This window comes from Phaseolus vulgaris, chromosome 6, assembly GCF_051622355.1.
Source record: "Phaseolus vulgaris cultivar YP4 chromosome 6, ASM5162235v1, whole genome shotgun sequence".
Classification (NCBI taxonomy): Eukaryota; Viridiplantae; Streptophyta; class Magnoliopsida; order Fabales; family Fabaceae; genus Phaseolus; species Phaseolus vulgaris.
Window position 1 is genome coordinate 31,732,223 of NC_143503.1, and position 17,857 is coordinate 31,750,079.

Consider the following 17,857-nt stretch of genomic DNA (forward strand, 5'->3'; position numbering starts at 1 on the left):
CAAATTTATTTTATTTAATTTAATTTCTTTAAAAATAACTTTAGACCGTACATTAAATAAATGACAATTTCCAATAGTTTTCGTCAACAGAAAAATTAAATGGAACTGTTGCTCTTTTTGGTTAGTGTGACTACGTTTTTTCAAACATACTAGTGAGTTGTTACCTTTACTATTTTTAGAATTTTTTCAAAAAAACCATTACTTATATGGTTGAAGACTCTAATCAAGTTGAGAATGAGCTTAAACGTGCAGAAGATGAACTTTAGAAGATCCCTGAGCATCTTAAAGTAAGAAGGAAACAAAAAAGCTTCTACAGGAAAAGAGAGTTATGGGTCGGACAAAATCAGATTTCAGTTATAGTGCTGATTATTTGCGTGGCCGGATTATGCTGAAAAACTTATGTAGAAAGATAAAAATTGAATTTTAAAGCGATTTTATAAAATGGACTTAAGTTTAAAATTTATTTTTTAATAATTCTTTTTTTTTTTCATTTAGAATTAGGGATGTTTATTTGGTGAACTTATTTATAACTTATACGGACTTTATTTAGTAAATGCTCATTACAGTATGCTAGCTTTTTAAATTGTCATCTAATCACAATTTTTTATATATAATAAAGTTATTAATTTTCTTACTAATCATCTTAAAAATTATATCAATAATTACTTCAAGTAATAGTTAGATATAATATGGAAACTTTTACACCCAAGCCAAAAATGTTGTTGGGCTAAAAGTTATAATTTCTTGTCCGTTTTTAAACTAAGGCAGTTTCTTCCTGCACCCCTACATTTTTCTTCCTACACCCCCACAATGTAATGCAAAGACAATAATATCCCTACTATTTTTAAAAGACCTCAAAATACACATAAAATCCACACTACTCTTCCTTCTTCCAGACAATGCAATTCGGTAATTTTACGGAATGAAAAATCTGCATTAATCTTTTTACATTCCGGATTGAAAAATCCATAAATATTCTGGATTGATGAATCCGGTAATCTTCCGGATCCATCAATCCGTAAAAAAAATTAGACTTTCGGATTCAGCAATCCAGAAATCAACAAGTTGCTTTCGAAACAAGGTGAAGGTCAGTTTTGGGATTTACAAAATTGTGGGGGTGCAGGAAGAAAAATGTAGGGGTGCAGGAAGAAGAAGCCTTAAACTAAACCCAAAAAGGCCCATTAGGCAGAGCACCCTTTGTAGAGTGTAACGGGAGCATCTTCCATGGAGGCAAAGACGGAGACATAATCATGAACTGGAGAAAGTATAGATTCTTATTCTGAGCGAAATTTGGGGCAGCAACAATCTAAATCCTGTATCAGCATTATCTTACCTCTCTTTATTGTATCTGGTAACTCTTTTTTTTTTTTTTTTCTCACATCTGAATTTGCTCTATGGTTGTAGTGTAGAATCAGATTGTATATACTTGTTTCATTTTTTCACACCGTTTTGTAAATTGATGAGGTACCCTTCTCTAGTGAAAATACTTTGGATTACTTAGATATAAATGGTGTAGTGGTTGATTTCGAGAATTTAAGTTGCGTGCAATGCATTTGATGAAATGTCTCGCTTCCTTCTCTGCTTTAGTTTGAGCACTTTTAGTTGCATTCTTACCGTTGCTTCTGCTCTGAATTTCAAATGGGAAGGTGCACTCTAGTGTAGATTGTTTGGTCAGTTATGGCAGCGCTGATTTCCAAAAGGTTACTACGTTGTTCTTCTGGGTCCTTGCCTTCACTAGGACGAAGCTACTTTAATTCACGTAATGCTGGGTCTTCCTCTTTTTATAAATCACGTGGTAAGACCTTTTATGCAGTTCCTTAACGTGAACAATTGCCATTTGCCATAAATTTGATTTTTGTGTTTTTTTTCAGCTTTTGTAAATCTTTATATATAAGATTATTTTTTTTGCACAGATGTATTCAGCAGATTGTCTGGGGAAAGACTTCTTTCTGCAGAATGTTCTTTGGTATGCCATAGCCTTTGGATATACTTCTATATCTGTTACTACTTTCAGGATGAAAGCTTAATCAATGCGGTTCTCTCCTATACTGGCTTTCTTCTTCTTTAATAATGTGGTATAGTGTGTTTAAATGTAGGTCAGGAAAATGATCCGACAATTTTCTACTTCTATTTTAACTCCTGGACCTGACGAGGGTGCATTTCCGTCTGATTTATTGTCTAAGAAGACTCTAGCAGCATCTGAGCGTACTATAGGTATGAAGGATGAGTTGAAGCATCTTGTACCAGAATATAACAGTGCTTTCTGTTTTGCTGACTTGGACATTTATTTCTGAAAGAAGAGAGTCAATCGACTGCAAGGCATGAATTCCAGTGTGGTTTAGATTATGAGATAATTTTTGTTGTCCATTTTGTATGATCTAGACTAATATCTTCCGTGTCAATGTTTCTTCTTTATTTGTACCTCCGAAGATACAAAATTTACCCCAAATATCATTTGCAATTGACTGAATGCATTTTTACATATTTACAATTCAGAACTTGCATATAGTTTGTTCTGAAATTGATCCTGTAAGTGAGAACCTAATATTTTATTCATGCTTAATGATCTTACTCTGCCTGAAGTTAAAGGAACTTGGGCCCAGTGTTTAACTTTTGTTTCCTCCACTAAAATCATGTATTTAATATCCTATGTTACCAATAGCTTTCCCTAGTTTTTAACTGCTTGTAGGGCCACAACCTTGTTATTACTGGAAAATCACAGTGGGATTGCATTGGGATCATGGTGAAGGTGCTTATGTCACTCTTCCATAAATCAAAATTTTGAGTGCATCTTTTGATTGTTTCACTTTTTTCTTCACTATCTAGTCTTGATCACAGCATGTGCTGATTGCTGTCTCAATAAGATTCTAGAGTGTCTTGATCAAGTTCAATTATTGTAGGGCTTTGCCAGGATCTTTTAATTCCAGTTACCAACTTTCATAATGAAGACAAGGGCTTTATGGTTTTACATGGAGATGTTTTTGATTTGCCTATCCGGAAGGACATTATTCATCGTGTTGTTAGGTGGCAGCTTGCAAAACGACAACAGGTAGTGACTGCTTAATATTTTGGAATCTAAAGGTTGTTTCTCATTGTCATTGCATATGTGCAATCCAGAGGAAATGCTATATTTATTTCTTAGGCAAGATGGTGATATTTTTTCTATATTGGCTTTTAGCAATTTTGGGATGTGAGACCAGCATTTTGGTTTGGCACAAAACTATACTTTAGCATATCTATACAAATGTTTTCACTGTTGTCGTGTGCTTAATAGTTTAATATATATATATATATTATATTATCTAGTAGCATGGATCTAAATTTAGCTATGGAGACTCTCCCATGAGAATGTTATGTATTTTGCTAATTGATTTGGTCAACAGGGGACTCATTGTACAAAAACTATCAGCGAGGTCAGTGGGACTGGGAGAAAGCCTTGGAATCAAAAGGGAACTGGTAAAGCAAGGCATGGTACATTGCGTGGGCCTCAGGTAGTGGATCATTCTGCTCATTCCTTGCTTGTCCATCTTTATTTCTTCATATTTCTTCTTTTCTTTCTGTTTTTTGAGCAGTTGAAAATAATAAATTTTATGAATGGTAACAGTTTAGGGGTGGTGCCACCATGCATGGCCCTAAGCCTCGAAGCCATGCTTTCAAAGTCAATAAGAAGGTTCGGCGTTTGGGGCTAAAGATTGCCTTATCAGCTCGTGCAGCAGAAGGAAAGGCAAGTCCCCCCCCCCCCCCCCCCCCCCCCCACCCGTGACTTTATTCATTATCAAAAATTAAAATGTGTCATCTCTACATTATTCTATCTCCTACATGTGTACGTTCTTGCTTATACTAAACATAGTGTGATTTTTCAGTTTTCACTTCTGGAAGATTTGTCTTAAAAATTTATATGTAAATTGTTTGATGGTTCAGTAACCTAACTGAAAAGATATAAGATGTTCTTATTTCTTCTAAGGGTTTGTTTTGCGGTTGATATCTAAATTAAAGTTATAACGTATAATATATAAGATATTCTTAGTTCAGTGAAGTGGATTGTGTTGTCAGCCTCAGCCAACCTGGTTGTCAATCAATCATAATGTTTTTTTTACCTCTTTGACTTTTTAATTATATCATTTAACATAAATATATTTGACTATTTCATATATTTATGGAAGTAACAAATGTGGGATCTTCTTTCAAATGAACACCCTCATGTGTAGAAGCAAAAAATAGAGTATTATATCTTCACAGAATTGTGGTTGGGGTGTAGGAAGAATTGAAGTAGGAACAAAGGAATCGTGCATCTAGAGTTATAACGTGGCATTAGAGTGCAAAGTCCTTAAAGATCATTTATACTATGTTAACTGTACTTTACTGAGCCCTGCTCAAAATGCATGCCACGTCTAAACTTGATACTCTAGAGTCTGGTTGTTATCAGCTAGAAATGTGACTATATAAATACAATGAAGCCTCATTAACGGGAAACTAGGAAAAAAAAACTCAAATCACGAAAAGACAATGCTCGTCTATAGCTGTTCTGTCATTTATTGCTTTCTTCAAGTTAAATGGTTATTTTTGGCATGTATCCTATCCTGAATCCTGGTAATCATATGCTCTGATATGTTAGATTGTGTTTCTTTTAGCTGTTTAGCATATAGTGTTCCTTTCATCCAATAGTTATCTTGTTTTTTATTACTGCATTAAATGTCACGTAAGAGTTTCTTCGTGCTAATGTTCTGGGGAACTGTGTTTATACAGCTTCTTATCTTTGAGGATCTGGAGGTTCCCACACATAAAACCAAGAACATTGTGAATTATTACAATCAAATGGAGAACACCAAGAAACTTCTGCTTGTAGATGGCGGGCCTATAGATGAAAAGTTAAAATTATCTACACAAAATCTACACTATGTTAACATACTTCCCGCCATTGTGAGTTTCAGTTTTTATCTATTTGAAATTTATAACATGTTTCTTAGAGTCAAAGCATTTCCAACAGTGACAATAGGTACATGGATTAATAATCAATTGACACAATTAAGACACATTGACTATGCATACGGCAGCAATAGAGCTATAATAAGGTTTGGGCAATTTTCATTTCATGAGCTAGTCCTCGGGGTTGAGTTAGACTCAACCGAAATTTAAGATAATATCAAAGCCTATAATATTTGATATTGGACCAACCTCAATTGTTAAATAAAGCTTTCCCTGTACTATGTATATTATCCCTCAATCTTACATTAGATACAATCCTTAGCATTAGGGAGTGCGTTAAAATCACACTTAGACTATATATATGACTAAAATAGAGTTTATAAGGGCTTTGGGCATTCTTCACTTCACGAGTTAGCTTTTGGAATTGAATTAGGCCCAACCTAAATTCAAGAGATACCATTAGGTCCATCAAACAACAAATTTGTAGTAAAACTATTTAGACCAAATTCTTTTTTAGTGGTTTGTCCCAGTTGTTTTCTTCATTAGACCATATTTATGATCAAACAAACGGAAGATGGCCCTAAACGTGTTTGAGTAGCCTGTACTCTGTAGTCTTTGAGGAGAAAGTGATGGAAACTCTCCTAAAGACGGACCATCTCCAATTGGTCACCACTTGTGGTATGCGTCACTGAATCTTGTAGTTGTTGCTAGTTCCAAGCTTCTCCTAAAACAGTTGGTATTTCATATTATATAGTTATGTTTAACATGCTTTTCGTAGGGCTTGAATGTCTACAGCATTTTGCTGCATGACACGTTGGTGATGTCCCGAGCTGCGGTGACCAGAATTGTTGAGCGAATGCGCACTCCAATAAATCGTTGAGGCTATAACTATTTTTTGTGCTTTGCTTCATTTACTCGAAATAGGAATTGTATCCAATGTCCCCATTTCTGTAACAACATAAAGAGATCCAATGAGAATATCTTTGGTACGAGATTTCTGTTAAAAATTACACAAGTTAGGCAAGTTATGTCATTTTTCTCATGTTGAATGTTAGAACTTGGGAAATTTTGGTCGAATTTAGATGTTGGTTTATCATGTTTTCCGATGGCTAAATCTCATTTATTTCTATCTGTTCACATGCATGTCATCCCTGTCCTTCGTTCATGAATTTAACCAATATAATGTCTTTTGCTTTCAGTAGTTGATGTGGATTTGGCAGAGCAGCTAGCGTGTGCTCCTTCCAAATTTTAGTGCCTTTAACTCTCGTCTGTTTCCTCATATTTGGATAATTAATATTATAGGTACTCTTTAAACAATATGATAAAAGAACAGAAACTTCAAAAATTAAATGAAGTGTAGATATTTAATTTAGGATAACATGTTTTATTCAAAATTCATTTAATTTAATAGATTTATAAATTTATCCTTCAACAAAATGGAAACGGCCTCAAATTGTATTGCATTTAAAAAAAATAATACATTCTCATAAATTTTCGAATCCATTAGGAAATTAACACATTTTATGATTGTTTTCATTTTAAAGAAACTGTTTGTCAACCGTGTAATCACACTTAGTTGTAACAGTAGAAGGTTCAATCGTTATCCTTTTACTATTTTATAGATATAAAAAGGAGAAATGTTAGGTAAAAATAGTTATTTACGTCTCAATAAAATTGTGAATTTCCCACTGTATGTGGTCATAAAGACAATAAATACTAAAAAATTACTAAGACTGCATGATTAGAAAATCAACAAAGAAATGTTAATCTGTACCAGGAAAAAAGGTCTATTTATCATGTTATATTCATCTTGTTTGTCGGTAAGGACGTTCTTTGTCGTTGAAAAGTGGAGAATAAAGGAATAAAATCCTCCACTAAAGCTTTTACATGATTATTAATTTAAACTGTTCAAAATAAATATTTTCAAAACATTGAACAAAACTAATTATCTATAAAACACTTGATACCCTATCTTAAATACTTAAAGAACCGTTACCCAAAAATAAACTTTTACACCAACTTATTTCAAATAAGATAAACCAAAACCTCACCAAATTTTTATGTTAAAGAAATACTTCTACAAACTCCAATATAAAAATCCTATAGATGAATTGAGAAGAAAATTATTACAAGTAAAGTACAAATATTTTTAAACTTAGTTTTAATACAAACATGCACTGGCCCCGGCACTCAGAACTTCAAGTGTTTGTTTGATTATCAGTTCAAACCAACCAAACTCACTTTCCACATCAGTGACAATTTTTAAATTCTCCATTTCATACTACGAAACATGTGAACGTCCCAAGGCATCCCAAAATGCTGAAACTAAAATGGAAAAGGAGTTTACTGTAAATTCAAAATAGTTGAAAGGTCATGCAGAAGAAGACAATAAAGTGGCAAAAAATGAAAGGAAAAGGCCAAATGCGTGTCTGTTTGAGAAATGGAATGGAATTAGAGAACAGTGGGACCAAATGCACGCACCGTCACAATAATAATCCAACTCATTACAAATTAATAGCATCCACACTCTTTCCCGAGGCCTTTATGTCGGTAGTTGGAATTTCATCGGTGCTTGCCAACAAAGCTAAAACCCATAAAGTTGATTCCTACAGTACTCTTTTTTTGCATCAAGGACTTTAAAATTATATTATTATATATATTACATCATGACAAGTTAACTAAATATACAGTTTATTTTCCAGAGTATTTCTGAATGTTGTGTGAGAAAATCCAACACGTAATTAATTAATATCTTAAAATTGTTTGATACATTTTCACACTTTCTACTCCTTCCTTGCTTCCTGTGTTTTATGGTAGTAAATTTTAGCCGGGGCAACTGCACAAAATTGCAAAAGAGTAGAGGCACTAACACTTAAAATGACATGTCTATGGCCTCATGTTCTGGGGTCTTGTGACCAGTGCCAGAGTCGTCACTGGGTCGTCTTTTAACCACACTTGCTCTTTGCACTAGCCGGACCAATGCTTGCACCACCTCAGACATTGGAGGTCGAAATTCAGGTTCCGGCTGTGTACAAAATCAAACTCATTAACATCTTCTGAAGAATTGTGGTGTTGGCAATAACACTAAGTGCAATAACATATTGGTCAACAATACAAAATTATTACAAGGGTGTCGTTAAGGTGCATTAAATACACTCTATTCAATGCATCCAATAACTAGTACTACTGTTTTTAAATAGTATTACTTTGTAATCAAACTATTTTCCCACAAGGTGGATGAGCGACAAAAATAAAAAATCATTAACTTCTCCATTTTATTCAATAAAAATTTCTTCTTTGGTTTCCTTTGACAAATGCCCTTTGGTACCAGTCAGCATTTGCTGTATACTATAAAGACTAAACTAGAGATCAGAAATAAAGGCACGAGTGCATTAAATGAAATAAGTACTAAAACAAGTTGCTAGCCATCAGTCGTTCAAGTTTTACCTGAACACAGAGGGCAATGATATCAGCAAAGCGTGACAGTGACTTTGCAGGATACATGCCATTCAAAGTAGGATCCACCATTTTCGCCAAGGCATCTATATCATGGAGTTGGGGTGTAGCCCACCTCACAAGTGACTGCTCTGATCGAATTCGCGAACTAAACTTGCAAAAAATTCAAATGAATGTAAGAAGCCATACATAGAAGAAAGAAAATAATAATAATCATGAGCAAACATTAAAGTTATGAGCATTATTAATTTCCAAAGTCTATGCTAGACTGACCTGTCTAGTGGCTTCCGACCAGTCAACAATTCCAGCATAACCACCCCAAAGCTGTAAACATCACTTTTTACAGTGTATACTCCTGATAATGCAAACTCAGGAGCACTGTAACCAAATGAACCGACCATCTGAGTTGATACCTGTTAAAACTCAATGATTGTAATTAATGCAGTAAGCAAATAGCAAGGAAAGGATACAAAAATCATGTTCAGATGTTTAAGAAGGAAATAATATTTCACCAACCTGCCTCTCTGTGTTTGGAGTCAAAGCAGCTAAACCACAGTCAGACAGGTGAGGATTTAGCTCCTCATCAAGTAATATATTTGCTGATTTGAAATTTCTATGTACAACAGAAGGCAAGCACACTTCATGCAAATACCTGATAGACAAAGCATAAGTCAAGAAATCAGCCTTTATGTGATATGCTTACTCATCCTCAATGCTAAAGCAGATAAACTAGAGGGTATAAATAAGGGGGTGGGGTAGCCTCTGAAGGCCATGCCTAGGAGAGGCTTAATATGTCAGATATACACATGAAACATACTCTAAAGCCCGGGCTGTGCCAAGTGCTATGCGTACACGAGCATTCCAAGACAAATCCTTGCCACTGCTATCTTCAGAAAAATGGAGCATGTCATGCAGATTTCCATTTCCAATATACTCGTAAACTAGAAGTCGTTGGCCATGCTCAGCACAATATCCAGTCAATGTCACAATGTTTGGGTGCCGCAGGCGTGACATATTTGAAACAGCTTCAAGAAAATTGTCTTCCTCTTGTAATGACAGTGCAGAGTTGTCGATCTTCTTGATAGCCATTTCCTAAACAAAAGCAAATATCAGAATCATTAGAACATTTAAAAATAATTTTCTCCAAGTTCAAATTTATAAGAAAATAAATATCCATGGTAGAAAAAGAAAATGAAGAGAGAGACAAAGATAGATGGATCATCATTGTACAAAAACTGTGTTAAATGACAAGCAGCCTTGGCGAATATGTAGACACTATGAACCAGATGATTTATGACTAGAGACTGTAGAAAAAAATAAAAAATAAAGAAATCCAAACCAAATGAAAGATTAAAAACAACTGAAGAGGAAAAAAGAAACATTGTTTAACGTGCAGCAAAACCAGAATTACTGATGTAGAAAAAATGTCTACAAACTCACATCACATTCATCAAGCACTGGTTCAACCAATTTCCCATCAATTAATTTGAAAGACCTTTTCATCCATAGATAAAAAAATAAATTCCAAAAATGCATTGGGAAGATAGATAACAAAATGCAACACTAAAAGGTGTTACCTTCCCATTTGGGAAATCAGCCTTGTAAACTCGGCCAAGAGAACCTTCACCAATTATAAATTCTTGACTAAAGCTATTTGTTGCACTTTGGAGAGAAGCAACTGTGTACGATGTTGAGGTTATAGGGGACTTCATGTGCCTCACAGATCCACTTTTTGCAGGTAATCTCTCAACTGATACATTTTCTGCTGGACGAGGCTTGAGATCTGTAACTACAGCAGCGCTTTTTACCCTCTGCTCTTGCATCTGGGGAGTTACTGCAGGCACAAACCCAAAAAAAGAAAAAAAAAACTAAACTAGTTAGGATGCATATATACCATCCTTCAGCTCCAACCAATAAATAAATAGTATAAATTTTGAAACGAAGAATCACTTATAGAAACAGCTTAAAAGGGTAATGCAAACTAATTTTGCAAAAGAATAAAGTTTAAAATGTCACCATAACATTTGTAATAAAAATTCTTTTTGTTGAGTGGGTGTTTGCTTTCACATTTGATATGTGCATTTGTTAGTGTGTTGGTATTGTCATGGATCTTACTTAGTTAACATTAAACCAAACATGCTATGAAACTATAATGCTTGGAATTTACACCAAATAAAAAGCTCCAAATCCTAATTTTCCCTAAAAATGTCCTTCTAAAGACCTTACTTGTATCTGCTCCCTTTAGTGCCTCCAAATATTGTGATTCAACAAATATTGGGGCAAATTAATCCATATACCATATTAAACTACATTTGAAAAAGAACCCAAATTACAGAATCATAATATATATATGGAAACAAAAAAGAAAAAGGAAAGGAATTCACCATTAATAACTCCATGAGGAAGGCTCCCACTAAAATTCCTTGCACCTGTTTTCTTCCCCTTTCGCTTTTGGATGAAGAAAAAAAGAGCAAGCAGCACAATAGCAGCCACCACTACTGAACCTAACACAATGCCGACAACAGCCCCCACTGTCAAACCCGTATGGCCATCAGAATTTTCATTATCAGAGGCTTCTGTTGTATTGTGTGAACCAGATCCAGAATGATGATGATTGTGAGATCCATTGGGAGGAGGTGAAGTTAATCCCGGTGGAAGAGGAGCAGGAGTGTTCTCAAATGAATTTCCATCATATCTAGTCAATGTTTAAAGAGTCACATTAACCACAATGCTGAAGCTATGCATTAGAAAATACAAAGGCATTTCAAACAAGAATCCATAATACTTACATGAAATGATGTATGGAACTAATCTCACGAGGTATCCATCCACTGAAATTATTGTTTGCAACATTTCTGGAAAATTATATAGCAATATCAGAAACTGATATGCCGATAATCAAGGTGAAATGGGAGAGAAGAACTTACAAAGTATCCAAAGGCAAACCAACGAGAACACTAAGAGAGCCAGTCATCTGGTTTTTCTGCAAGAAACTACAAAATAATTTTAATAAGCCTAAACATTTACTGAAAATTGCTATCACTCCATCAATTAAAATATCAACCAACATACAGAGAAGAAAGATTGGTCAATGCACCAAATGAAGGAGGAAGATCCCCAGAGAAGTTATTAAATGATAGATCCCTGCATCATTGAAAATAAATGCAAACAATCATCAAATAGAATCCAGCATTCCACCATAAAACTATTATTAGTTAGTCCATAAAACCATCCAAACAACCAATTGACTATAAAAGGTTTCTGTATGAAACTATTCCTCTTTCTCTATTTCTATCAGATTTGCACTAGAGCATAAACTCTATGTTAGTGTGGTAAATTAATTTGAATTCTGATATATGATACTAAAAGTATGAGTCAATTATTAAGTCAATTTATGAACATGCTTCAAGTCCAAATCCAAAACTCAAAAAATTTAGCTCGAAAACAACAACTTCTCAATCCTAAAGTGTAAAAGTTCATCTGATTCAGACAAGGAAAATGCTTATTCATATATTTTGAGGGGGGAAAACATCGGAAACTGATTAACCATTGCCATAAATCAGCATTATAAACATTCATTTCTTAGTTAGAATAAAAAGAAAATGAAAGGAGGGGAAGTTGGACTTAAGAACCTATATACTATATCTTACAGGATACCAAGATCTGAAAGACTAGCAAAAACATCGCCAACTGTCATGGAGAGTGCATTACTGCTTAAATTCCTAAAAACAACAAGGAAACACAGTAAGTGGCCCCAATGTATGATCAAATTGAATATTATGAAATAAAACTATATACACTGAAAAGAAACTTACAAATAATTGAGAGAAACCATGGCAGAAAAGGAATAAGGAAGATTTCCAGATAAATTATTTCTTGCAAGATTCCTGATTGTCCCAATTGAAAAAGATATGACACGATTCAGTAAAAAAATTAACATTTATAGTAAAGAAGCAAAGTGACAGCGATCAGGAAATGAAATGAGCGGGTAATTGGAAGTTAATATTACAGGCTTGTAAGATTTGGCGGCAACTGGTAGGGTATTGTATCATGGATCTTGTTGTCACTCAAGTCACTGGAAAAATACAAAATAAAGGATGAAAAACCAATAACCAGTTACCCGCATATGTTAAAACAATAAAATAACAGAGTAAAATGATCTCACAGCTTTCTGAGTGACATTAGGTTCGAAAGCAGGTACCCCAGAGTCCCATCGAGTCCTAATCCTGAGAGCTCACTAACCACCATCACAAAAGGAAGATCAATTAGTTTTCTTGACCACAAACAAGCTTGAAAAAAAGTGGGTCAGCAACCGCGATTTCGGTCAAAAGATCAAGGTTTCCAGCACATTTGTCTGCAATTTCCGGCAATGTCAAGGATTGCGACTAAAACCATTGCTAATAAAACCTTGACAATAATAAACACACTTAAAAAAAATACAAATGAATAAATAAAAAATGTGCAATATGACAGGAATCTCATACATGGAAACAACGGCTGAACCTTCACATGTTACCCCTTTCCATGACTCTCCGCATGGATCACCACCGCCGATTCTCCAACCCGTTAACTGAGTTGAACTATTCAACGCATTGTACATAACCTCGAGAGCTTGAACTGCAACAAAAACAAAACATCAATAAAAAAAGACCATCTTGGTATGAACAAGCACCCACCCACAACTTCATTACTTGCATTACCACGTATGTCCTATGCACCCAGAATCCACAAAACAAAAATCAAAAACCAATGCCCTCGACACAAAATCCAATCTTTTTCCCCAAAACCGAACACTCCCCAGTTCCCATCACATTACTACATTAAAACCGACCCCATCAATCAACCGCAGCATGATCACTCCAAGAAAACACAAAGAAACAGAAAAGGGAGAAGCAGTAATGTATTACCATCAGAAGAGTCAGTGTTGGCAAGGGAAAGAGGAAGCAGAGCAAGGAAGATGAAAGCGAGGGAGGGAGAAAGAGGGGAAGGAGGAGCAGGCATTGCGGTCAGAAGAGTGGTTCAGGTGTGGAGAGGCACATGCGGAGTACCATGGAGGCGAAAGAGATGTGAAAGAAGAAGAGGAAAATGGGGGTAGCAGTAGTAGAAGCAGTACCGTAGTAGTTGAGTTTCAGATCGCGACTGGTTGTACAAGGCAAGGCCATTAAAGAAAGAAAGGGACAGATATTGGAGATTCGAAGCTTGGTGTAATGAAGAGAGAGAATAACCAAAAGCACACAAGACTGTTGTGTTGTGCTGTGTCGCTTTGAGTGTGTGAGTTTGTGTGTGTCGGCGAAAATAAGAAACTTGAAAAAATTAATACTGCAATGTACTGCATAAAAGTACTGGAACTAATAATAATATAGGAAGAAGCGAAAAATAATAATGTGAAATGGGTGGGTGATTATTTTATTTATTTGGGTCCCATACCTTTTTTCCCTTCTGAGGTTTTGGATTTTGTGGCTTTCGTTTGCACATTCTCATTCTACACCTTTCGGGCTTTTACCCTTCAAACTCTGTCATTTCAGCTTTCCCAGCTTCTCTTCCCTTCATACCACTTTTGTACTCACATCCCTCTCACCTGCTCCACGGCCCAAAAATCTCAGATTACTCTTAATTCAAAATCGCAATCTTGTGTGTTCAAACATTAAATCATTTGGAAATGTATTAATGCCAGATAAAAGTGCAAATCATCCCTATCACCACGTAATATGGAATTTTAGGGAATGACAAATAAAGATTAAGATAATTTCTTTTTAATAGAGAAATTCAAATGTATACAACAAAATAGATTCTTTTTTATATGAAATTTAAAAAAAGTTTTAAATCCTATAATTTTATTAAAGTAATTAAATAATTTAAAATTAACCTAATCATTCAGAATTTAAAAAATTTCATAATCTTAAATTTTTTTTTTTTTTGTTAGAGTATGATAAGCTTAATTAAGACCGAGACTTTTTTTATTGATATGGATTTTGATTAGAGCTTTTTATTGATGTTGATATTTTGTAGATCACTTTTATTTCTTAATTGATATTAGTAGATTTTGTTATCAATGTTGAAAAACAAAGTATATTTTGGCATACATGAATTGGATTTTTTCAATTTACATCTATTATGATTATTCTGTATTGATATATATAATAAGTTTTTTTTATCATCAACACATAATGTTTTTCTACAGTGGATTGTTAGAATTTTTTTAATATTAATTGGAAATGACTTTCAGTTAATGCTAACTAAAATTAGTTTAAGTAAAAAAAAAACTATGAAAATAATCTTAATCAATATCAGCCATCAACCTGAATAATTATGTTTGATATTAAATAAAAATAATATCTCATTTATTTTAATTGATAAAGTTTTGTTAATATGAGTTGGACATGTTTGATAAACTTAGAAAAAACTGTTAAATTATAATTAATTAAAAAAATATTAATTATTTAATATTTAAATAAACAAATTAGAGAGAGAAAGAGGACACATTGTAAATTTAAGTTTTGACTCTTGAATATGGGATTTTTTTTCATTTGATTTCTCTCATTTAACATATATTTTTAATCTTTACTCTTTATTTTATTTTATTTTCAAATTATTTATTTTAATCAGCTTTCTTAAATTATGACAGTGATATCTTTTATTCTCCATATGTTTTTTTTTACTGTTTTCTCTCCTAATTAATATTATGAATGAACTACAACACCCCTATGCTTTTAACTCCATGCAGAAAAACACTACTAAATACATGTATTTTAAAAAGTTGTACAATTTAACTCATACGTTAATGATCATAAATAATAAGTCTTATATTATAAATGTCAGATTTGACCATTATAAGAATTTTTATTTATTTTCTCCGATATATTTTTTTGGGGTTATCTTTTACTTTTTTTTCGCATTTACTTTTTTATCCTACAGACTTTTAAGTTGAATCTAATTACTGTTTTCCAAAACTCAAACAATGATGCTCATTTTTGTGTCTTTCAATGTGAAAACTAAACACTTTGTTTTCTCTCACTACATGTAATAATAAAAAGTTGTGTATTATAAGTTTAGGATTCATTTGGCAGACAGATAGGATATAATAACTACCATATTATAATATGTTTCACCAACACGAGATGATAATATTATCTTTTATTTAATTTTTTTATTAGCGTTAATATATTTTTTATTCCAAAAGGGAGTTGAATTATATTTAACGATAAATTTTCTTTTCCATTTTGTATGCATATAATAATTATACATAAATTTATATTATAATATAAAAATAAATTCTTATTATTTTATTTTATATTAAGATGTTTTTATGACTGAAGATGGATAATTATTTTTGAAGAAGAACTAGATGAGAAAAATATACAACGTGAGACAAAAATACAATTAACTAAAACATTTAAAATAAACAATAATATTCCTCGATAATTGTAAAAATAATTTTGAAAAAAAAATATAAATATAAAATTAATTTAATATTATTAACTATATTAACTAATTTCTTTAATATTGAGAATGAATAAATTTCGTACATGGAGTGTATATTGTATTTGTAAATTAGTTGGTTAACTTTTACATAATTAAAAATCAATAGAATAGTAGTAAAGGAAGCAACAGTTTTTAAAAATCGGAGTTTTGGCATAAAAAGTTACGAGATGGAGGTGTGGAAAGTAATTATGAAAAGAGTATAAAAGTAAGAAGAGAGAATTGAATAACTCGTGAAAAGCGTTCCCATAATTGCATGGGTCCAAGGGTTGCTAACAATAATTTACTTTTAATTTGATTTTTTATGATATGAAAATGCCTAATTGCCCGTGACTTATCATAGATTCCTTCAACACAATAAGAACACACAATTCAACAAATTGCCCACGTGTCATGTACTTTGCTTAATACCAATAATTAGTAATACACTTTTTAATAGTTTAAATTCATTAAAAATTATAAAATAACGACTGAAATTCATTAAATATAAAATGAGACAATTTATGCGATTATCAATAAATTTTAAATTAATAAGAAATCAATGATTGGATAAGTTGTACTCACTTTCCATAACAATTCAAAATCAATCTTATTAAAATTATTTATACTTAAATTTGAAATAAACGAACATGTCTAGTTAATGGTTAGGGTGACTAAATTAAAAAGAAAAAAATCCAAGTGATGTAGTAATGCCTTGTTAACATGGTTTGTCATGATAACAACTAGAATCTCAAATAATGATGTTTCACATTTCAATAATTATATTATCGAAATCACTCACCATAATAAGTAACCCAGCTCAATTGTCACTAAATTCGAACGTTAATTGTCTTTTCAACACCCAATTCATTATGTATATTTGATTAACAACTTACCTTTTTTAATTCTGTGATCAAACTTGAAAATAGAGATTGAATCACGGATTACGGAACAAGCAACATTCACGCGCAGAGAAGATCAGTTCAACGGCTTCTTCCATGATTCTATGTTGATGGGTTCTTCGAGGAGATTCAAATGCGACAGTCAACAATAATAAAACCTAAACCAAATTTATATACAAATTAACATCACTTTTAATCTATTTTTTTAATTAAATGAATGAGTTTATGATTTTTTTTACTATATTATGATTTACATTTTTTTTTATATTAGATATAAAACTTAGATTTATATTTCAAGAGACTAAAATTTAAGACCAAATACCCATTCAACATCATATGAGACACTCAAACTTATATACTCATCAGCGATTAAAAGAAATAAAAAAAAACTTGATCGTTAATAGTACATTTACTTAATCTAACTACTTTGTTCTTTTGTTATTGAAATTGAAAGTGTTTCTTATGATTCAACTTAAGACTTAGTCTTGAGTTACATCCAAATCACATTTTTCGCATTTTTCCTTCTCTGATTGGTGTCTTCTTTTGGTTTGTATTGAGATGATTTCATGATGCACCTTTTTAGGTGTATGAGTGAAAGTCTTAGATGATTTTTTTTTTCTCAAATTTAGATAAGAGGGATAGGTTAAATATTGAGTTTCATGTATAAATGTTAAATCACATCTAAAGTGATTCATATTTTTTTATTTTTTATTAACGATAAAAAAAAAACTACCTTGTTGCTTAAAAGGAAGAAGACATTGGTGTTCTGTTAATTGTTGTAGGAAGTGAATAAAAATGGAAAAGGTAAAGATGTAAATACTAGAAGATTAAGTAGATGAATGGTGATGGAGCAGAGTTTGATTGAATGAATTATTCAAATGTTTGATATTTTCTTGTTATTTTTTTAAATTTTTTGCATCATTTAAGTTATCCAGTAATGTTTCTGTTGATATTTTATGATTCACTCAGTCGTTTAGCCATTATTCAAGTCTGATGATTTAATTTTATTCTCAACAAATCATTTTAAGTGTAATCTAACCATTTCTGTTCCCTGCAATTTATTTAAGAATGTAATCCATGCAAACTAAAAATTCAAAAAATATGTACAACTTTTA

The 17,857-nt window shown here is 32.6% G+C and overlaps 2 protein-coding genes across 4 annotated transcripts; one reads left to right on the forward strand and one right to left on the reverse strand.

The window, feature by feature from the left end:
- The first annotated feature begins 1,183 nt into the window (after positions 1-1,183).
- LOC137832197 (uncharacterized) lies at positions 1,184-6,069 on the forward strand. 2 transcript variants are annotated; one of them, XM_068640234.1, is made up of 9 exons: positions 1,184-1,351; positions 1,647-1,795; positions 1,914-1,966; positions 2,097-2,214; positions 2,901-3,049; positions 3,384-3,491; positions 3,605-3,724; positions 4,747-4,920; positions 5,705-6,069. In XM_068640234.1, the coding sequence occupies exons 2-9, from the start codon at positions 1,678-1,680 to the stop codon at positions 5,804-5,806; spliced, it is 942 nt and encodes a 313-aa protein (XP_068496335.1). In that variant the 5' UTR covers positions 1,184-1,351; positions 1,647-1,677; the 3' UTR covers positions 5,807-6,069. The 2 variants fall into 2 exon arrangements, with proteins under 2 accessions (XP_068496335.1, XP_090159821.1); XM_090303695.1 differs by having other exon boundaries at positions 1,188-1,351; positions 2,097-2,319.
- Positions 6,070-7,600: 1,531 nt separating this feature from the next.
- Positions 7,601-13,713, reverse strand: SRF8 (STRUBBELIG-receptor family 8). 2 transcript variants are annotated; one of them, XM_068640236.2, is made up of 16 exons: positions 13,290-13,713; positions 12,867-12,999; positions 12,548-12,619; positions 12,392-12,457; positions 12,198-12,269; positions 12,033-12,104; positions 11,455-11,526; positions 11,310-11,375; positions 11,172-11,237; positions 10,767-11,077; positions 9,960-10,216; positions 9,200-9,474; positions 8,899-9,034; positions 8,656-8,795; positions 8,374-8,530; positions 7,601-7,951 (listed from the first exon to the last, which is right to left on the reverse strand). In XM_068640236.2, exons 1-16 carry the CDS (start codon positions 13,381-13,383, stop codon positions 7,799-7,801), a joined length of 2,142 nt encoding a protein of 713 aa, XP_068496337.1. In that variant the 5' UTR covers positions 13,384-13,713; the 3' UTR covers positions 7,601-7,798. The 2 variants fall into 2 exon arrangements, with proteins under 2 accessions (XP_068496337.1, XP_090159486.1); XM_090303360.1 differs by having other exon boundaries at positions 12,548-12,736; positions 13,290-13,517.
- Positions 13,714-17,857: the final 4,144 nt, after the last annotated feature.